This window comes from Corythoichthys intestinalis, chromosome 11, assembly GCF_030265065.1.
Source record: "Corythoichthys intestinalis isolate RoL2023-P3 chromosome 11, ASM3026506v1, whole genome shotgun sequence".
NCBI classification, from domain to species: Eukaryota; Metazoa; Chordata; class Actinopteri; order Syngnathiformes; family Syngnathidae; genus Corythoichthys; species Corythoichthys intestinalis.
Genome location: NC_080405.1, coordinates 49682223 through 49702600, shown reverse-complemented (window position 1 = coordinate 49702600; position 20378 = coordinate 49682223). Strand labels below are relative to the sequence as shown.

Genomic DNA, 20378 nt, shown 5'->3' with positions numbered 1-20378 from the left:
CTATTGATTCTGAAAATATAGGTGATTATATCTGCATTTGGTGATTTTTGTGTATCTAGCGTAAAATCTGAGAATTTTATAGCCATTTTAAGTTTTGTTGTATTTATATAAAAATAAAGAATCAGGATTTTATCAGGGAAAAACTTTGAATTTTTTTAATGTCACTGCTAATGGAGACTCATGTATGCCCAAGGTAGGTGCCTGTTTTGGTTTTAGGTCGGTAGCAGCTTTGGTTTTGAAAATATTTAAATTTTAAGTTTTTTCTTTTTAAATAGGCCCCCTATTTTTCTGCCCTGATTCCCATGTCCCGTCAATATATTATGAAGTCTATGTTTGAAGTAACCCTACTCTTACTTGAGTAAAAGTTTTGGCTACTCTACCCACCTCAGCTAAGAATAATGTTGCAATGATATAGTGTCGCTGTATTTATATTTGGGCTGTCAAAATTATCGCGTTAACGGGCGGTAATTAATTTTTAAAATTAATCACGTTAAAATATTTGACGCTATTAACGCACATGTCCCGCTCAGACAGATTTAAATGTCAGTAGAGTGAAATGCCCACTTGTTAATTGTGTTTTATGGAGTTTTGCCGCCCTCTGCTGGCGCTTGGGTGCGACTGATTTTATAGGCTTCAGCACTCATGAGCGTTGTGTAAGTAATTATTGACATCAACAATGGCGGGCTACTAGTTTATTTTTTGATTGAAAATTTTACAAATTTTATTAAAACGAAAACATTAAGAGGGGTTTTAATATAAAATTTCTATAACTTGTACTAACATTTATCTTTTATGAACTACAAGTCTTTCTATCCATGGATCGCTTTAACAGAATGTTAATAATGTTAATGCCATCTTGTTGATTTATTGTTATAATAAACAAATACAGTACTTATGTACCGTATGTTGAATGTATATATCCATCTTGTCTTCTCTTTCCATTCCAACAATTTATTATACAGAATATATATATAATTTACAGAAAAATATGGCATATTTTATAGATGGTTTTAATTGCGATTAATTATGATTAATAAATTTTTAAGCTGTAATTAACTCGATGAAAAATTTTAATCGTTTGACAGCCCTAATTTATAGATACACGGAATGACGGATTGTCAATGACAGTGCTAACAATAAACATGGTTTATTTTCCCATTTAGAAAAAGCTTGTTTTTCTCTTTCGAGTTGTTTCGTAGGAAATCATCGATTGTTTTCCTGACCAGTGATAATTGTTGTCTCGCCTTATGTGAGATAATCATGATCGTGAGACTTGTATCGCAAATTGTATCGGGATGTACCCAGAGGTTCTCACCCCTATTATCAATACACACTCACCAGCCACTTTATTAGGTACACCATGCTAGTAATGGGTTGGACCCCCTTTTGACTTCAGAACTGCCTCAATTCTTCGTGGCATAGATTCAACAAGGTGCTGGAAGCATTCCTCCGAGAGTTTGGTCCGTATTGACATGATGGCATCACACAGTGCAGATTTGTCGGCTGCACATCCATGATGCGAATCTCCCGTTCCACCACATCCCAAAGATGCTCTATTGGATTGAGATCTGGTGACTGTGGAGGCCATTTGAGTACAGTAAACTCATTGTCATGTTCAAGAAACCAGTCTGAGAGGATTCCAGCTTTATGACATGGCACATTATCCTGCTGAAAGTAGCCATCAGAAGTTGGGTACATTGTGGTCATAAAGGGATGGACATGGTCAGCAACAATACTCAGGTAGGCTGTGGCGTTCCAACGATGCTCAATTGGTACCAAGGGTCCCAAGGAGTGCCAAGAAAATATTCCCCACACCATTACACCACCACCACCAGCCTGAACCGTTGATACAAGGCAGGATGGATCCATGCTTTCATGTTGTTGACGCCAAATTCTGACCCTACCATCCGAATGTCGCAGCAGAAATCGAGACTCATCAGACCAGGTAACGTTTTTACAATCTTCTATTGTCCAATTTCGATGAGCATGTGCAAATTGTAGCCTCAGTTTCTTGTTCTTAGCTGATAGGAGTGGCACCCGGCGTGGTCTTCTGCTGCTGTAGCTCATCTGCCTCAGAGTTCGACGTACTGTGTGTTCAGAGATGCTCTTCTGCCTACCTTGGTTGCAACAGGTGTTTAATTTGAGTCACTGTTGCCTTTCTATCAGCTCTAACCAGTCTAGCCATTCTCCTCTGACCTCTGGCATCAACAAGGCATTTCCGCCCACAGAACTGCCGCTCACTGGATATTTTTTCTTTTTCGGACCATTCTCTGTAAACCCTAGAGATGGTTGTGCGTGAAAATCCCAGTAGATCAGCAGTTTCTGAAATACTCAGACCAGCCCCTCTGGCACCAACAACCATGCCACGTTCAAAGTCACTCAGATCACCTTTCTTCCCCATACTGATGCTCGGTTTGAACTGCAGGAGATTGTCTTAAACCATGTCTACATGCCTCAATGCACTGAGTTGCCGCCATGTGATTGGCTGATTAGAAATTAAGTGTTAACGAGCAGTTGGACAGGTGTACCTAATAAAGTGGCCGGTGAGTGTATGTAGGGGAAAATGACACCAGTTTGTTGTTTCCAATTCACTAAAAATGAAAAAATAAAATATATAAATAAATGAATACACGATTTTCATGACCTCCTTGGCCCCGGGTAATCAGGACCAGCCAAAAGACACGACCACGATCTTAATTCTATTAACCCTGACTTCCTGCGCTAGGACCTAGGGGGCGTCATCAATTTAGCCAGTGGAGGGCGTGGATAAGGCCGACCGGCGGCGGAGGAGGAAGAGAAGCTGCGTTCACTTCCAGTCAGTCTTTCGGGATTCTCTTCATCCCTCTCGCGTTACCGCGACGTCCTGACGGCGGCTAGGGCGATGTGAGTGGCGGGCTGCGACTAAACCAGACCTCTTACTACCAATACGTCCACAACTACGCCATTTCACTTAGAAGTTAAGAGCCCAAGCTCCCCACGGAGAAGTTGAAAGCCAAAGCTCCCCTTCCTTCCTTTCGACAGCATGTCGGTGTTAGCACTCCAAGAGTACGAGTTCGAGAGGCAGTTTAACGAGGAGGAGGCCATCCGATGGATGCAGGAGAACTGGTAGGTTCACGTTTAACCTACCCGTATCACACGATGCGAAACAAGCATTGTACCGCGCTACTCTGGCTAAAAGCTAACCGCAGTGCCGCTCCATCCGCTTCACATTCGAACCCGTCGCGTGATGCCCTTGAGTCCCTGTGATTTGTTCACGCTACGTCCTCCCCATTTCTCCCCCACCAGGCATCAGGCACCATGATGATGCTTTTAAGGTCATTGTGTCCCTGGCTACACCAAGCTTAGCTTTACTTGGAGAGAATGAATGAGTCCAACCTGGGCAGGTCATTTTTGTAGCCTGATGTGGGGTGTTAAATGCAGCCGGGCAGTTTTCGGAAGATCAATCTCAATACTTGTGTTCATCTTTTAAGCAGTATTTTACTATGCCCATAAATATTTTGTTTTCATTTTTAAAATGTCTCAATTTATTCATCAAATGTATACCCCTCCTCACAAATTGTATAGAAAAAGACTCAGATGACGAAGCATTTCAGTGCCTCAAATATGGCGTTTGTCATTGACTCATTCAACGTTCTTTGCATGAACTTCCTATCAACATTATTCACATAAAAGCACATTTTGATTTGAAATGTTTGCATAAATGAGGCCTCACGGGTCAGAAGTGCAGGAGGCTGCCATCCCCTAGCACAAAGCAAGCACCAATCAGGCGCCTCTACTGATGTCTGCTGACAGAGTTGCAGCCAATCAGGGTGCAGCTCTGATGTGCAGGCATCTGTCTTGTAGTAGATATCCCACACATGGTTTGATGAGGGGAAAGTGTGATGTTCTTACTCAACTGTAGAGTGAAGAGAGGGCAACAAAGCATGTTCACCAGCATGAATAGGTAAAAACAACAGCCCTGAAACCTTATCTACACGGCCAAACCGGAGTGACCAGTCCCTAATGCTTAATGAAGGGATTGCGGTTGGTACTCAGGGTTTCTCTTAAAGTGTTTTGCTTTATTAAAGAAATGGTTACCAGCGGATACCCAAATTGAAACAAAGGTATTGTAAAGAGAACCCAAATAGACATCAAAGGTTGAAAAACTGGTCATAGTTCACATGTATATAGCCTCATCTTGATAAGATTATTCCTCTCCTATAGTTTACATAGCTTCAATGGCAAACAGATATCATATGCTGTGCCCTGTCATCATCAGTTTACATAAGCAATTTCAAGTTCATGAAAGCCATCAAATAATAGTGGAATTTAAGGGGCCGTTTACATGGTGACGCTCCCAAGAATACAACAAATTTCATCATTGCATTTACATGGTTCTGTCTTGGTTCCGGTGTTCTACAATTCCTTACTACGCGGCGAGACGTCCTACACAATGCCGCTTGCAAATGCAAGCACACGTCAATTAAAAGCAGGGAGGACTTATTATTTTTGTTTTTGAGCCTTTCATTGCCTTTGCATTGCCTCAAAATACTTTTTGCTTGTGTCTCCCCCTCTTATTTTTAAGCATTGAGTTTTCTTGTGGGAGCTTTAAAACAGTGTGATCTGTTGACCACATTAGTCACTTAGTGTATTTAAACCACCATGATTTGATCTTACTTTAAGTATTTTCTTAAGGCATGTTTTAGGGCCACAGCTATCGATTATTTTAGTTGTCAATTAATCGATGAACTGGTTAGTTCGAATAATCAAGTAATCGGATAAGGAACATGAAAAATTAAAATACCTGAGCTGAGCCTCAAACGGTATAAAAAGATAAATGAGGATCTATGTACAACAAAAGAACAATTGGCTAACTTACATAGCAAAAGTCCGCTAGCTTAAATGCTATAAAATGCTATATATATATATATATATACATATATATATATATATATGTATTTATTTTTTTTTTTTTACAATGCTCTTAACAAATCGTTTAAACACATATTCCCACAAAAAAAGAAACGTCTAAATATACTTATAAACAGGAGTGCACATATTTTTTTTGCCCAGGTTCTCAGAGGACCTGGAGATGTGACTTGAGCTTGAGAGCCGACCCGCCTGATGCGATAAAATTATGACAAGCTTTACATAGAGCCAATTACCCTTGAATTATATTAACAATTAATGATTAATTAACATCAACTGGCACAACAAAATTGCCATTACTTTGAAGTGAAATGTAAAGAAATAAACATAAAAGCACTAATTCAAAATAAAGGCATTATGCGGCTCCCACATTAACTCCAAGCCTTTGTAAAAATGGGATGTCCTCCTCATAAGAGCTCATTGAACGTGCATGTTTAGCTTTGTGAAATGCGAGCAAAAACATCTTTGTCAGTGCATGGCGCTTTTCTTCATTAACTTTATTCCGCCACTTGTCTGTAGGGTGAGTAGGGTCCTATCCGTAGGGTGAGTAGGGTCCTATCCGACATCGATAGTTGCTTAATTGCCACATGCTTTCTGTTTTTTTTTTCGTGCTTTTCAAAGTTTGGATGGCGAAAATTCTTTGACCCTACATAAAATGCGCTGCTCTTATCAGCGACATTGGGATTCTCACGGCAAATTTTGTACCACATTTCTGTGCGAGCATCATTTGCTAGCCATGGTACCTCCTGCAGCCACTTTTCGGCAAAGGTCCTTTTTTTCGGTTGTTCCGGTGACGTCTCTGTCGTCTGTCTTTTGACGGGGGTAGGGGAACACGGAAATAATCACTCAGTGGGGCCTGCCTTTTTGACATTTTGAGAAGTAATTTTCTCGTGTCCACCGCAAACAGTGGTCAGCCATCGGTACGCAAAAGCGTATGGAAGCCGTTGAGGGTCAGCGCATTTGTCTACTTCCAGTACGCATGTGCGCATGCGGACCACTTATATGCACCCCTGCTTATAAACTAAATTCCGAATGCATAAAAAAAAAAACATTAGCTCAAACAACAACTTAGCTTATGTTGGCCTTAACAGGGAGCAGTTGCATTCAGCCATGTGAAATGAGGCAGACCAGAAGGCAGCATATCCACCCTAATCAAATAAAACCAAATGCAAACTTTCAAAATAAACCATTACAACGCCACTTTAATTAAACAAATATTCGAAGCAACAAAATTCAAATATTTTTTTCTAATCGACTACTCGAGTTAATCGATTAATCATTGCAGCACTAATAAGCACTTTGAAGTTCATGAAGGCCACCAAAGAATTGCGGAATTTAAGACATGGTTCCATCTTGGTTCCGGTGTTCTACAATTCCTTACTATGCGGCGAGATGTCCTGCACAAAGCCGTGCACGTCGATTAAAAGCGGCGAGGACTTACTATTTTTGTTTTTGAGTCTTTTATTGCCTTTTCATTGCCTCAAAATACTTCTGCATGCGTTTCCCGCTCTTCTTTTTCAGCATCGTGTTTTCTTGTGGTAGCTTTAAAGCAGAGTGTTGAACTGTTGACCACATTAGTCACTTAATGTATTTAAACCACCTGTATTTGATACTACTTTAAAGTATTTTCTTAAGGCATGTTTTAGTTCATTCTTCCCGTATGCATCTAAATGAAACAAGCACAGCAGTACTTTAGGTGTCAAATTCACATCTTGTTGGAAATTTCGCCGATGTTGGACTTCTTAGAAGAACACCGTCTCCATTTGAAAGATGTCGCAATTCCGTGAAGTAGTATTCATGCCAGGCCCTAGAGGGCAGTGCAGTTTTACAACGCGTCCCATTAACGGAATCTTAATAATGTTAATGCCATCTTGTTGATTTATTGTTATAATAAACAAATACAGTACTTATGTACAGCATGTTGAACGTATATATCCGTCTTGTCTTATCTTTCCATTCCAACAATAATTTACAGAAAAATATGGCATATTTTATAGATGGTTTGAATTGCGATTAATTACGATTAATTAATTTTTAAGCTGTGATTAACTCGATTAAAAATTTTAATCGTTTAACAGACCTACTTAAAATATTTGTGTCTAGTCTCATGCTGGCTAAAATTCTCCCCCTGGTTCATTGTCCTGAACGCCGACTTATCAGGAGCAGATGTGACGTCACGTCGTTGACTGGAATCCCTCTCCTCTACCAATTACTGTTGAGTGATACGCCAGATTATTATTGTCGTAGATTCCTCGATCAAAAGAATGTTCCGGAGTAAAAGGTTTAGGCACACAAAAATAGTGCATATCCTTGTATCAGTAAATGATGTGATGTCAATACTTTGACATGGCTTCCCTCTCACCCACCATTTACTAATGAGTAGGGTTTGCATCGAGCATCGATGTGATCCGGTTCTAACACTCTGATGCTGTGGGAAACGTTCAAATTTTAAAATTTCGACTCCATGTTTCGATGCCCTGACCGCCGAGGGGAAAAAAATTGCTGCCGAAAACCACGAAGAAGCCATATGAACTGTGTGTTTTTACATTGCAACTTGATTACAACCATGGACACGGTGTGGCAGCGCTCAGACGTTTAGCTCAACTTTACAAAGGAAAAAAAGGACAGCTCAGTGCCATATTTGCAACATAACTATATCATGCAAAGGTGGCTGCAAGACCAATATTATTAAACACCTCTGGCTTCATGAAATTTAAGTGCCAAGTGTATAGCTAAGTGCCATGTATTTGACACACAGTGCCGGTCCTCTAACCAGTCAGAACCAGGTAAGTAAAATAATAACTTACGTCTGTCTTCTGCTGCCCCTGCTACCTGACCCCTGATGAAGCAGTAGATGATGGCTAGATGGATGGAATTAGTACAAGAATAAGTTGTATTATTACGTTGGGCTACGGTAGATATCGCATGTATATAGAACTTAGAGCTGCAGCTATCGATTATTTTAGTAGTCGATTAATTGTTGAACTAGTTCGAATAATCGAGTAATCGGATAAGGAACATAAGAAATTAAGATACCTAAGCTGAGGCTCAAACGATATTAAAAAAAAAATAAATAAGGATCATGTACAACAAAAGAACAATTGGCTACCTTACATAAGCGAAAGTTTAAATGCTACAAAACACTAACGTTTTTTTTGTTTGTTTGTTTTTTTACAATGATCTGAACAAATGGTTCAGACAAATATTCCCACAAAATTGGCTAAATATACCTTTAAACTAAATTACAAATGCATTAAAAAACATTAGCTCTAACAAAAACTTAGCTTATGTTGATCTTAACAGAGAGCAGCTGGATTCAGCCATGTGAAAGGAGGCAGACTAGAGGGCAGTGTATCCACCCAAATCATTAAAATTAAATGCAAACGCTTTCAAGACAAACCCTTACAACGCCACTTTAATTAAACGACTACTCGAAGCAGCAAAATTTAATTCAAATCTTTTTTTTTTTTTTTCTCGGCAAGGCAAATTTATTTACATAGCACAATTCAACACAAAGCAATTCAAAGTGCTTTACATCACATGAAGATCATAAAAATCACATTTAAATCAATACAACGTAAAAACCAGGACAATCAAAATAGGAAATAAAATTATTCATAAAAATCACATTTAATCACAAATAGAATAAAAATGAATAAAAATAAAACAAAAAACTACTAAATAATAATTGAAATCAGCAATGGAGATAAGCACTAGAGGAATAGAAAGCAAGTAGATATAGATATATAGGCAGTTATGGATATGCAGTGCTAAACAAAAGCGTTTTTATCCCTGATTTAAAGGAGCTAACAGTTTGGGCATACTTCAGACATTCAGGTAACTTGTTCCAGAGGTGAGGAGCATAATAATTAAATGCTGCCTCACCCTGCTTGGTTCTTGTTCTTGGAACATGCAAGAGACCGGTTCCAGATGACCTTAGGGGTCTAGATGTCTCATAGGAATCTAACAAATCAAGCATGTATTTTGGTCCAAGGCCATTAAGTGTTTTGTAGACGAGTAGTAGTACTTTATAGTCTTTCCTTTGACTCACTGGAAGCCAGTGTAGCGATTTCAAAACCGGTGTAATGTGGTCCAGCTTCCTTGTATTTGTGAGGACTCTGGCTGTAGCATTCTGTACTAGCTGCAGCTTCCTAATTTTTTCATCAAGACCCGTAAATATACCATTGCAATAGTCCAATCTGCTGAAAATGAATGCATGCATAAGTTTTTCCATGTCTTGTTGAGTCAGAAGCCCCTTAATTCTGGTTATATTTTTTTAGGTGGTAATAAGCAGATTTAGTGACTGACTCTAGATTCTAATCGACTTCTCGAGTTAATCGATTAATCGTTGCAGCACTAATGGAACTCGATGCGAAAAGACCGATTTGGCGGCGTTAGCACATGTATAGAGAACTAGATGTGAAATGATACTCGACGCCATTAGTAAACAGCCGCCATCTTAAAGCAGTAGACTTCTCAGTCTGTATAGCCTATATAAGCAGCTACGTACTTTACGTAGCGTATTGCCGCCTCCGTTAAAATCAACAGTATTAAAACAAGATCAAATTATAATCAATACAAGAATTTATAGCCATCCTCCATCGTAGCTCTCAGATAAGGTACATGTATGGCAAAAGAATATATGTTAATGTTTTTTCTGTGAGTTTTGGAAAAGTAAACATCTTTGTGAAAGTGCACTTCTTTGGAAAGAAAGTTTGTCACATTCAAGTTCAAAGACAGATATTTATATTAGAGCTGAAACGAGTACTCGAGCAACTCGAGTAACTCTAGTTTAAAAACTGATCCGAGTAATTTTATTCACCTCGAGTAATCGTTTATTTTGGCAGCTCTAAGCATCACGTTTTGCTCGGACTACTTTTAATGCGGGACAACGCGCTGTCACGTGCGGAGAGGAAGAAGGAAAAAAAAAAAACTTACTGCAGCCGACAGCCCCACAAACGACGCCGACGTTGCTAAATACTAGCCCGCACGATGCTACGTTGGTACAGGTAGCGTCTGATGCGTCTCATAGAGATCACATGCATGTAGAACTAGATGCGAAATGACAGACTCGGCCGCGTCTGGGCAGCGTTAGTAAACAGCCGCCATTTTAAAGCAGTAGAGCGCTAAGCGCTAATAAAGAGCGCTAAGCGCTAATAGATAAGATTAACGTTACTGTCGCTACTAGCTCACGTAACGTTAGCGCTGCGGAGGGCTAGGTTTCAATTAATTATGACCACTGTCGATGCGTGGCTAACGTGTCTTACATACAGGCTTTAACATAACATAGCATTGTGGAGTGATGAGGGTGTAAAATAAAAACTTAATCATGCTAAATACCAATTTTAGCTCGGTAGTCATTGCTGGATAAAACAACAACTAGTACTGGTCCCTAATGTGCTCCAATACAGCCTGTATCATACATTTATTTTGAACACTGCAAAAACTCAAAATCCTATCAGGACTTACAGTTTAGACTAATTTAAAACTTAACTAGAACTTAAAAATGGCTTGACACAAAGACAAATTCAATTGAAACACATGGGGAAAAACACCTAACTTTTAAGTGATGTGTGTTATCAAGCGTAACGGCATTTTTAGGTAATATATATATATATTTTTTTTTAAATAAGAGCTTAAATTTTTTTTGAGTGAAAGCAGTGAATTAGTCTTTTTTTTTTTAAATTCTAGTTACATCTGAGATGCAATTGTTGGCTGTTTTCAACAATATACATCGAAAATAAAGACATTGATTGACTGAAAATGGTTCAAGATTAGATGAAATGTCTTGTTTTCTCATGTATATTTATAATTGCTCTTCACCTAAAAATGTTTTATCCGATTACTCGATTAATCGATAGAATTTTCAGTCGATTACTAAAATATTCGATAGCTGCAGCCCTAATTTATATACAAGTTAAAATAGCCCTGCGAAAACTTCGTACCATTTTACAAATTGAGAAGTTAAGACATAAATATAAAATATGCATTTTTTTTTACCCTGCCTCTTAAAAGTATCTGAATCAAGAATCCTTTGGAATCGGAATCAAAACGTGGAATCGGAACCGGAATCATTCAATTTCAAACGATGCCCAACCCTATTAATGAATATGCCAGATCGTTGTTGTTATCATGTTTTCCGCGATTAAAAGAACCTACTTGATTAACAGGTTTAGCACACAAAAGCAGCACTTATCTTCGTTTTTTCCACTTGTTACATTCATACACTTGGCATTCCACTATAATGGCTCAGAATCCTGCGCGAGCCGGGACTGCCGGTGGCACTTCTATTGATGCCAGATTTGCCTCTCAACTATGTGGCGTCACAACTCCTTGCCCCTACCCCTTGCTCAGTGGCGCCACCAGGGGGTGGCCACCCCTATAAACTGGTTGGCCACCCCAGTGGCCACCCCGCTTGCCAGTATATCGTTAGATTGTTGGAGCATCAGTTATGCATTTCATCCCAAATGAGTGCATTTATTTTGTTTTGTTAAATGTGGGGCTGTCAAATTTATCGCATTAACGGGCGGTAATTTTAAAAAATTAATCACGTGAAAATATTTATCGCAATTAACACATTTGCGGTACGACTCATTCATGCATTGCCGCAAACAGCCAGCAATGGCGCTGTTTCACATATATACAGATAAGAGGCAGTGTCAAGTGAGTGGAGGAGATACAAGCATTCATTGGGGCCGTGGTTTTAATTGGCAAAAGCTTTCTCATCTCTCACACAGCAACTATAAATATTGTGGGAAGCGACGTGGGGAAGAATGACAGGAGTTGATCTTTTTCTTAACACCCTGTACTGTACCCAACGCAGAGAAGATATAGCATTTGCAGCCACCACACACAGTCATGGTTGCACCACTTCCCATCATGCATTTGGGCAGAACATTTAAGTCGCTACAGTATCATTTACTGAAAGCTCAACAAATACACTAGATGGCAATATTTAGTCACAATATATAAACTCACCTTTATCCTTTAAGAATTACAAGTCTTTCTACCAGTGGATCCCTTTCACAGAAACAATGTTAGTAATGTTAATGCCATCTTGTGGATTTATTGTTATAATAAACAAATACAGTACTTATGTACAGTATGTTGAATGTAGATGTCAGTCTTTTGTCTTATCTTTCCGTTCCAACAATAATTTACAAAAAAATATGGCATATATTAGAGATGGTTTGAATTGCGATTAATTACGATACATTTTTAAGCTGTGATTAACTCGATTAAAAATTTTAATCGTTTGACAGCCCTAGTTAAATGTACACCTTATGCCTAATATATACATAACACAATAAAACAGAATTGTTTTGGAACTTAAAATGTTGACTGGACAGTTACGGACTATGCACATTAAATCATTAGTAACATCAAATGTTACACAATACACCAAAGTATATCAGTAGCCGTGTCCCTAAGTCTTTCTGATAGTTTTCCCCTGACCTTTTTACTGCAATAATATAATGAAAACCTGAAATTATGGCTTTTAGTTTTGGCCACCCCAAGATTTTAAGTGGCCCCATCTGGCCACCCCTATGAAAAATTTCTGGAGGCGCCACTGCCCTTGCTGACAAGAAGAAGCTAATATAACTGTGCGCATGACAATGAAATGTGGAGCGTTTTGGCAAACACAAGACTAGACAAAAATATTAGAACATTAGACATTTATTACAATTTACAATATTGCTATGGACAATATGTATTTTTTTTAGATGACGTATGCTATAGAGCAGTGCATGCACCGACACCAAGGTTAGCCCACTGAGCTGAAAACATGGACCAGTATTGCCGGACACATCAACCAGATCGAATGCTGACCGTTGGAGACACGGAAATATTCAGCTAATGCAATTCCAGAGGGGTAATAACGCTTAATGTGTATCTGCTTCTGCTGCCATTAAAATGACGATGATCACTCCCGACAGCTTCAACCTCAGCAACCACAGGCTGGGCTGGCGGCCTTCTCGGTCAGCATGCATGTGGGCCAGCTCTTTAGGAATAATGCCTGGAGTGCTCCTCCTGTTTTGGCTTTCACATTGCATCAATCCTTCAGGGGGGAGCACAAGGGCAGCAAATTATTTTACTAGTGTGTGGCATGCCTTTTTGGCCCATTATAGTCCAATGATTCATCCAAGATGTCCACTTAGGCAGTGTTAGAGGGACATTGAAATTTAAGATGTGTTCAGTAAGCCTTTGTGAATCAGCCTTAGTCTAGGTCCGTGCCATATCATACTGCGCTGATATTACTGCAGTATTTTTGGTGGTAGGATGACCTAAGACCAGTACCGCTCCTATGCGTTGTCATGGAAACAGGAATAAGATCGTTCTGATTCTACCATTCCCTTAAAATATATTTGTGGCTTGACTTATGAGAGGCCCAAATTCCAAGTATTTTGTATGTAGTTTAGAGAATTCATCGATGAACACTCCAAATGGGAAATTTAAACTCTCCCAAGCTACTGTAGATAACAGCAGATGAATGACCTGTCAATTCATTTTACTAAGGAAAATTGATTAGTGACTTGGTTTACAAGTATGGTCACAGAATTCTTTTTTACTCGTAAATCAAGGTAAATGGGTGAACTGCAACCCCAATTGAGTGTTGGTAGATTCCACAAATCCAGGCAGTGTGAAATGGCTTGTGGCTGTATCCTTGGAACAAGGGGTGTGACACAATATTGAAATGGTGCTATATCGTGATACTTTGCATCCCAGTAGGTTATCGATACGCTCATGCCAAGAATCGAGATATCGTTTTTAGGGCTGCAGCTATCGAATATTTTAGTAATCGAGTAACCGACTGAAAATTCTATCGATTAATCGAGTAATCGGATAAAACAAATATATTTTTAGGTGAAGAGCAATTATAAATATACATGAGAAAACAAGACATTTCATCTAATCTTGAACCATTTTCAGTCAATGAATGTCTTTATTTTCGATGTATATTGTTGAAAACAGCCAACAATTGCATCTGAGATGTAACTAGAATTAAAAAAAAAAAAAAAAAAGAGTAATTCACTGCTTTCACTCAAAAAACTTTTAGATCTAATTAAAAAAAAATATATATATATATATCTTACCTAAAAATGCCGTTACGCTTGATAACACACATCACTTAAAAGTTAGGTGTTTTTCCCCATGTGTTTCAATTGAATTTCTATTTGTGTCAAGCCATTTTTAAGTTCTAGTTAAGTTTTAAGTTAGTCTAAACTGTAAATCCCGATAGGATTTTGAGTTTTTGCCGTGTTCAAAATAAATGTATGATACAGGCTGTATTGGAGCACATTAGGGACCAGTGCTACTTGGTGTTTTATCCAGCAATGACTACTGAGCTAAAATTGATAGTTAGCATTATTAAGTTTTTATTTTACACCCTCATCACTCCACAATGCTATGTTATGTTCAAGCCTGTATGTTAGACAAGTTAGCCATGGATCGACAGTGGTCATAATTAATAGAAACCTAGCCCTCCGCAGGGCTAACGTTACGTGAGCTAGTAGTGACAGTAGCGTTAATCTTATTTATTAGCGCTTAGCGCTCTTTATTAGCGCTTAGCGCTTTACTGCTTCAAGATGGCGGCTGTTTACTAACGCTGCCCAGATGCGGCCGAGTCTGTCATTTCGCATCTAGTTCAACATACATGCGATCTCTATGAGACTCATCAGACGCTACTTGCAACTAACGTAGCATCGTGCGGGCTAGTATTGAGCAACGTCGGCGTCGTTTGTAGCGGCTGTTGGCTGCAGTAAGTTTTTTTTCCCCCCCTTCTTCCTCTCCGCACGTGACATCAGCGCGTTGTCCCGCATTAAAAGTAGCCCGAGCAAAACGTGATGCTTAGAGCTGTCAAAATAAATGATTACTCGAGGTGAATAAAATTACTCGGATCAGTTTTTAAACTCGAGTTACTCGAGTTGCTCGAGTATTCTTTTCAGCTCTAATAGTTTTAAAAGGCTGTCAATGCTTAAAAAAACTTAACCCTAAGTAACCAACAAGTATTTACCAAAACCTTCCACCATAATAGTGTCTCGGTTAACTAGAGGCGTGCGAAATTTCCGATTCTTAGATTATTCGCGATTCGGCCGTGGAAGATTCGAGAACGCTTCACAAACATCCAAATTCCGATTATTGAATTATACCAGGTAAAACGGAAGTAAAACACAGTCAGCGCGGTCTTTGGGACGCAATGAAGAACGGACCGAGAGTAAATATCATGTTCAACTCATGCCGCTAGATTAAAAAAAAAAACAATCATACCTGACTGCGGCCGACAGCTGCCACAAACAACGCCCAGTTGCTAGTTGCTACAAACATACGGCTACATTAGATATCATATATATGTAGAACTAGATGCAAAATGACAGACGACGCCGGTGTTAGAACATGTATTATTGAACCAAGATGCGAAATGACACTTTCAGGTGTTAGTAAACAGCCGCCATCTTAAAGCAGTACGAAAGCAGTGACTTCTCTAGAAGGCTCTGTTGTAGCGAACCTAATTAACTTTTTTTTATCTAAAATACTCCTAAATCGGCGGAATCTTGTCTTGAATCTATCTTTAAATGATGAAATAGTTTTAAAACTTTGACGAAAGTAGACAGAAGGGAAATTATGGAATAACGGGAGCAATTTTAACAACTGTAACAGTTGATTCACAACATTAAATTAATTGAATGTAGTTTAAAGCTGCTGATACAGAATGGGGACGAGAGTATTTTATTTACTGTTATTTTTGTATATTTGTTTACTGTTATATAATAACTTGATACTGAAATAGTAGTTTGATTTAGCCTGAGAGGATTTTTGAACAACTTTGGAACTAATGTACAAAACATTAAAAAAAAAAAAAAAATTAAAAAAAGAGTGGGGTGCATCAATAATTGTTTTATAATCGAATCAGAGCCTCTGAATCGTAATCGAATCGTTAGGTGCCCAAAGATTCCCAGCTCTACGGTTAACTCTGTGGCTGCCATTGACGGCGCTTGACGTCCATTAAGACTGGGAAGGGCGAACGAACATTCGTTCATTTTAAACCATAGCATTCACAGTCACCCTCTCCGATTTTCGGGGCATTTACAGGTCACTTTCTGTTCATTTTAGGGCATTTACAAGTCACTTCCTGTTCAGTTTGAGTCACTGCCTATTTATTTGGGAGATTCCTAGGTTACTTCCTGTTCTTTAACCCAAACTCAACAGGAAGTGACCCTCAAATGGTCCAGAATTACCTCGTTGCCTGGCATTGGCTGACACTGATGGCCACAGAAGTGGGAGGGGCCCGTTTGAAGTGTGTGTGTGTGTGGGGGGGGGGGGGGGGGGGGGTTATTCGCTGCCACCCTCCCAGTTCAAATGGATTGGACGTCTACTAGTGATAAACCCAGGGGTGAAAGTGGGCCAGAACGGTCAGGAACGCAGTTCCGGTATAAGATTCAGGCAAGGAACGCAGTTCCGGTATGAGATTCAGGGCCTGAATGCTGTTCCGGTACACTCTGCTTTGATTCCAAAAATATGATTGCAACTGTCAAAACGCTATGTAAAAAAATGCTAAGCTGCCACACATGCATTTCATTTCCAAGAAGAAAGCAATCTACCTACTCACAACAGATTTAAATACAAAAGTGATAACAGCAAGCATAATAAAGTGCTTTTGTAGCATAATCCGTTTCCACCAATAGTTACTATTTATTTTATTCTACGGACTGCATGGAGGTTTCCCCAGCTGCTGCAGTTATTTGAGTCTGACGATGATGAGTCACATCAATGTGCGAATGCACGCAGCAAAGCAAAATGCCTGGACTCATTTATCTGTTCAATTGGCTGACATACTGGTCAACAGAGATAGTTAGCTCTGATTGGTTCAAATGTGCATGTTTTCTGGAACAGCAAAAAAAAAGTTTATTGAATTCATGCAACAAAAAAAGTGCAATGCAACAGAAAATGGATCAAATCTTTAAGAGCAAGGAAAGAGTTGAGGAAGCTTATTTACCATACAGTGATACCTCAGCTCACGAACGCTTAAGCTCACGAACTTTTCGCCTCAAGAATATTAAATTCGCGAGCATATAGTCTCTGCTGACGAACTAGTTTTCGGCGGACGAACCAATTCACGCGGTCGAAAAGCGCCACGAGAAGCTGACGCACGCTCACGGCGTCCCAGTTCGTCCCCTCACTTTCGTTGAGTGCGGACGTGGTTTGTGTTTGATAGACATTTTGGACCATATTGAGTGTACGTTTGCTATTATGGGACCGAAAAAGAGTTACCTACAGTCCTTATGGAAGGTGACTCGTGTTACCAATTCGCCCTCGACTGGTAATTGGCGGTGCTTTCAGCTTCCCACCGTAGTGAGAAGTGGACCGGCGAGTCACGTTGGCTCGTTGTCGTCGGTTGTCTTCGGTTCGCCCGATTTCCTCTCCAGAAAGGTGGCGGCGTGCATACAAACACCCAGAGGCGTCGGATGGCTTTTTGTGGGCACTTTTATTAACAACCAAAAGCATGTGGGGGGCACAGCAGTGGAGTCTACGCTAACTGCGCACTTTGCCGGTAACACTCTCCTTCCAAACAGTAACTCCCTCCCTCCTTCCTCCTCCCACTCCATTCCATCAAGCCATCAACTACCATCACAAAGGTAAATAAAACGACTTTATTATACAGTACAGTTTATTTCTTTAATTATAATACAATAGCACATTTATTATACATAAAATAAGGTATATTTTTGTGTAGTTTTAAGGCTTATTTAGTAGAAAATTATGTTTTATGGGGACCTGGGAACGGATTATTCTCATTTTAATGGTTTCTTATGGGAAATAAATGTTCGGAAGACGAACTTTTCGCCTTACACACACTTTCTGGGAACCAATTATGTTCGTGAGCTGAGGTATCACTGTATTTCGTTTTATTTGCTCTGATGGGGAGGTTCAGAACATCTTAGCTGTCAATGTGCAATTTGGACTTATATTTGTTCATGTATGTTAGGCTACTTATTCATTTCCTTATGATTTATAAAAGTCTGCGCGATCTTCAAAATATATTCCATTTCACTCTGCATAATATAAGTCATTTGTACTTATTTTTCTGAATGAATGTTACTTATATCTTTATTATTAAAAACAAGAAAAGAAAGCAAAAGTAAATGTTTACATTAAGTTCAATTTGAATATACTGTATATCCTATGTTCTTAAGTAATTAAAATTGAGATTTGGCATTTAGTATGTGAGGAAATGTGGTAAAATAAAAATTAGGAGATGGAGGTTGGGGTTATTGCTGTTTTTGTTAACTTTTATTTTGCAAATCATTGAAAAAAAAAATACAATTTTGAATGAAAATCAGTTTTTGTATGTGTTATAGAAATAACTGCCAAAACGGTTTTCTTTGCATTTCAGTAATTTTAGGAGGTTTGATTATTTAATTAATTAATTAAATTTCTGGCTCGGTGGCGACCTTCACGTCGGGGAATTCCGGCAAGAAATTGTAGATACTTTCACCCCTGGATAAACCTATAACAGAAGGATGACGATATCTTGTTTTCTGTTTATTAGTTGTTTTGTAGAATATCCTAGAATGATTCCCTGACCAATGTATCGATAATCGTTGTATCGCCATATCGTGAGATCATCGTTATCGTGAGCTTTGTATCGCAAATCCTATCGTATCGTGAGGTACGGAGAGGTTCCCACCGCTAGTTGGAACACATCCACATGTATGACCTGTACAATGATGCCTTAGTCTGTAACATTACATGACTCAATAAGACATGAGCATGGAAATTAGTATGGAAAGTATTCAGAGCGTAGATTGACTGTTGATTGTAATTAAACTCACGTCTACGTTGAGTGCCTCAACTCAGATAGTGTTGCAACACATCTTCACTCACTCACAAAGAATTCGCTATCTTAAATTGTGTCTCAAGAGGGTTGATTGACAGGGGATTTTTCTATCTACTGTTAGCCTGACCGTGTACTCTATGCTCACACTGATAATCAACACATAGAGAGATTGCGCAAAGCTGTCTGGGGGTGTAGTTTCTGCCTTTTTTTTTTTTTTTTTACGAGGAATGAACCTGTATCGCAAACTATATGATGAACAACAGAACAACAACAGAAGTGTGCGTCCAATTTCTCTATTTTGGGGATAAATTAAGAACTAAAGTATTTCCTGCGGTTGGAAAACCAAGCAATTGTGAAGACAAATCAGAGTGCAAGTGAAGAAAGAAACCACATGGGTACCAACACAAGAGTAACATTGTGAGAGCTGCTCAAAAAAACACACACATTAGTGACATCCCCAACAACTTGGGCGTTTGTTCTCAAACTTTCCTCAACAATTAGAACCTCCCTCCTTAACAATATGTCGCTACCTTTGAATACATTCACCAAAATAGCACGATATCCCTGTGTCATCAAGAAAATGTTCATAGTTTTGACTAGGGCTGCAACTATCAAATATTTTAGTAATCGAGTATTCTACTGAAAATACGATCAAGTAATCGGATAAAACATTTTTAAAGGTAAAGAGCAATTATTAATACATGAGAAAACAAGACACTACACCTAATATTGACCCTTTTTTCAACAATGTTTTTTAGGTATACATTGTTAAAAACAGCCAACAATGGCTTCTCAGATGTGACTACAAAAATAAAACAACAAATTCACTGCTTTCACTCAAAAAACTTGTTTTATATATATATATATATATATATAAGATCTTATTTCTTAAAATGTCATTACGCTTGATAAAACACATCACTTAAAAGTAGGGCTGCAGCAGTCGATTATTTTAGTAGTTGGGTAATCGATTAACTCGTTAGTTCGAATAACTGGATAAGGAACATAAAAAATTTAAAATACCTGAGCTGAGTCTCAAACAGTATTAAAAAAAAAAAATTGATAAATGAGGATCTATGTACAACAAAAGAATTGGCTAACTTACATAGCAAAATTCAGCTAGCTTAAATGCTATAAAATGCTAACGTTATTTACTTATTACGGCTGTCAAAATTATTGCGTAATTAATTTTTTAAATTAATCACGTTAAAATATTTGACGCATTTTAACGCACATGTCCCGTTCAGACAGATTTAAATGACAGTAGAGTGAAATGCCCACTTGTTAATTGTGTTTTATGGAGTTTTGCCGCCCTCTGCTGGCGCTTGGGTGCGACTGATTTTGTGGGCTTAAGCACCCATGAGCATTTTGTAATTATTGATATCAACAATGGCGGGCTACTAGTTTATTTTTTGATTGAAAATTTTACAAATTTTATTAAAACGAAAAAGAGGTTTTAATATAAAATTTCTATAACTTGTACTAACATTTATCTTTTAAGAACAAGTCTTTCTATCCATGGATCGCTTTAACAGAATGTTAATAATGTTAATGCCATCTTGTTGATTTATTGTTATAATAAACAAATACAGTACTTATGTACCGTATGTTGAATGTATATATCCATCTTGTG

At 38.6% G+C, this 20378-nt stretch overlaps 1 protein-coding gene across 1 annotated transcript in view; it reads left to right on the top strand.

Annotated features, from left to right (window-relative positions):
* The first annotated feature begins 2738 nt into the window (after positions 1-2738).
* Positions 2739-20378, top strand: part of elovl6 (ELOVL fatty acid elongase 6) — a 32267-nt gene continuing 14627 nt past the window's right edge. Inside the window, exon 1 of the mRNA XM_057850625.1 lies at positions 2739-3105. Coding sequence (XP_057706608.1) covers positions 3023-3105 — 83 coding nt within the window. The 5' untranslated portion in view covers positions 2739-3022. The remainder of the gene's footprint in view (positions 3106-20378) is intronic.